Source organism: Haplochromis burtoni, unplaced genomic scaffold, assembly GCF_018398535.1.
Source record: "Haplochromis burtoni strain Fernald_Lab_line unplaced genomic scaffold, NCSU_Asbu1 Contig_313, whole genome shotgun sequence".
NCBI classification, from domain to species: Eukaryota; Metazoa; Chordata; class Actinopteri; order Cichliformes; family Cichlidae; genus Haplochromis; species Haplochromis burtoni.
The window spans coordinates 483,155-485,643 of NW_024582674.1; the positions used below are offsets into that span (position 1 = coordinate 483,155).

General features: G+C 49.2%; 1 protein-coding gene across 1 annotated transcript in view; it reads left to right on the forward strand.

Annotated features, from left to right (window-relative positions):
• Window positions 1-225: 225 nt before the first annotated feature.
• The window catches only part of LOC102306174 (MBT domain-containing protein 1), a gene marked incomplete in the record, with an annotated part of 13,433 nt that continues 11,169 nt past the window's right edge, over window positions 226-2,489 (forward strand). Inside the window, 4 exon segments of the mRNA XM_014329725.2 lie at window positions 226-373; window positions 1,360-1,594; window positions 1,678-1,811; window positions 1,892-2,003. Coding sequence (XP_014185211.1) covers window positions 353-373; window positions 1,360-1,594; window positions 1,678-1,811; window positions 1,892-2,003 — 502 coding nt within the window.

Genomic DNA, 2,489 nt, shown 5'->3' on the forward strand with positions numbered 1-2,489 from the left:
TATATATATATATAGTTGCACATAGAACTGATTTTAGTTTAAAGATCAGGTCAGACGGTACTGGCGACCGGAACGCTGTTTGTTCCGTTTATTTCTACACTTTGTTTGTTTTACCTGTTCGTATTTATCTCATTATTGGCGCTTCACCGTCAAACCAGCAGGGGTCCCTGGAGGACTCATCATTTCTTATTAAATAACACGAAGCAGGAGCCTCAGCCAATCAGCGTCAGCCTGTCGAGCGCCTGCGCAGCGAAGCAGTTGGTGTTTTGTTGACATGTCTGCCGCTGGTCTTTAATGATTGCTCCTGCGGGTTCTGCTGTCAGAGAGCGTACTCCTTTCACGACCCCACCTGATGGAAAACCCCAGAGACCTGGTGAGTCCCGGGGCTCCCCCGAGCCGCCCGGAAGCGGGTCTTCCTTCATTTTTAATGCTTGCTTTAGGGACAGCTTAAAAGCGACCGCGGACTGAGTGTTAAAGCAAAACTCCATTGAGAAATCGTTAAATTTAAGATATTTTCGTTCATTGACAGAAACACATGTTCAAACGTAAGATAAATTTCATCAGTTGGTAACAAGGTCAACTCAGAGTTTAATTCTGTATCTATATAAAGACTGGAGTAGTTATGTAACCGGCCAAAACGTAGATTTATATTCACTTTACCTGTTATGGCCAAAATCTCGTGTCAGATCTCCTTTGAAAGTCCTTCGGTATTAGTTTTGCTGCTTGTTTCCAAAGACAGACATTGGACTGGATGTTGTCTATAAAAGTTTCACAAACCTGACAACATGTTTTTTAATTCGGCATGCATGTATTCCGGTAAACACGTTTTAATTAAATAAAAAGTAAACGTGTTTATCGTTTTGCTTTTTCCCGCTACATACTCGTACATTCAGAGCGCGGAGCGTCACCGTGGATCAGCACCGAAAAACGGCTTTTCCAGGAGCAGACTGCAGTGCTGCACAAATTTAATGCCGCCGAATTTAATGCTGGCAGCGGCAGAGGGGGCGGGGGGTGCACAGGTTTAACCCCGCTGTCGGGGCTCAGAGTGAGCGGAAGTGAGGGGAATCCTGGAGGTGACCCGGTGTTGTGGCTTCTGTCTTTGTGCTGTCAGTCAGCCTCTCTGTGCTGCAGCGCTGCAGGAGCTCCAAACCCACTGCTGCGACGTGATGATGGGTAGAGGTCAGAGGATGGACCAGAGAAGGAATATTCATGACCTTCACAGATCTTTGTTGTTACAACCTGAGAACATTTAATAAAATATTTGTGGTTACGATTGTGTTTCTGTGGATTAAATACAGTTTTAATGGGGTCAATGGCTTTTTGGGGTCTTTGTGACTTTAGACTGTCTTCCGTCCTCAGGTGGAGCGTCAGTCCCGGAAGCGGCGGGACTCGTTCGGAATGCTGGACGGTCTGGATGAGGACCGGAGCAGCTGCAGCACCGAGTCCAGCGGGGGGAGCGGCGCCTCTAGTCCCGAGGACAGCGAGGACGAAGAGTTAGGAGGAGGGGTCACTCAGCTAAACCCCTCCTCTTCACTGACGCTCATCAAGACCAACGGTCAGGTGTACACGTACCCCGACGGGAAGGCCGGCATGGGTCAGTTCACGTCTAGAATCAGGACCTGGTTTTCTGAGTCGGTCGATCTGCGTCCTCAGTTGCTCTCTCTCTGCTCTCCTCAGCGACCTGTGAGATGTGCGGCATGGTCGGCGTCAGAGACGCCTTCTACAGCAAAACCAAACGTTTCTGCAGCGTCTCGTGCTCCAGGAGCTACTCATCCAACTCCAAGAAGGCCAGCATCCTCGCCAGGCTGCAGGTAACGGGGGTGTAGGAACACTTTGCCTTGAACTTTTCTGATGTTAGGTGTGACGGGCTCCGTGTGTCTGTGTTTGTCAGGGAAAGCCTCCTACCAAGAAAGCCAAGGTTCTGCAGAAGCAGCCTCTGATGACCAAACTCGCCGCCTACGCTCAGCAGCAGGCCAACCAGCAGGGCGGGGTCAAGAAGAGCGGTGAGTTCAGCAGCGCCGACACGTCCACGCTGGGACTGAAATCGACTTTCTCATCGGTTACATGTTAAACACAAACACGGTCAGATTGTAGGTGTGGCTCATCTTCTAGTCCCTCCCCCTTTAAAATAACTTTCTTTTGATTGGCTGCAAAGTATTTGAAGAGCAGGTGGGTGGGGCTTCTGTCTGCTCCATGTGACATCATACTGATCCGTGATGAGAAAAAACTGTTTCAACATGAGGGTTCGGCGTGTCTGACGGGGCACGAGTGCACACGAGCTCGTGTTTAACACGTACGGCAGGAAATGAGAACGAAGCGGTCGCTCTTCTCAAAGAGTAATAAATACGAGCTGATTTTTAAATCGTACATCGGATGAACTCTGCTCTGCATCAGTTCTCAGAGGAGTTGAATCTTTCCTGCCGTTGTGCCACTGAGCACTTCTTGATGAACGTGTCAGGTTTCTCTTTGCACATCACGCCTTCTGTTTT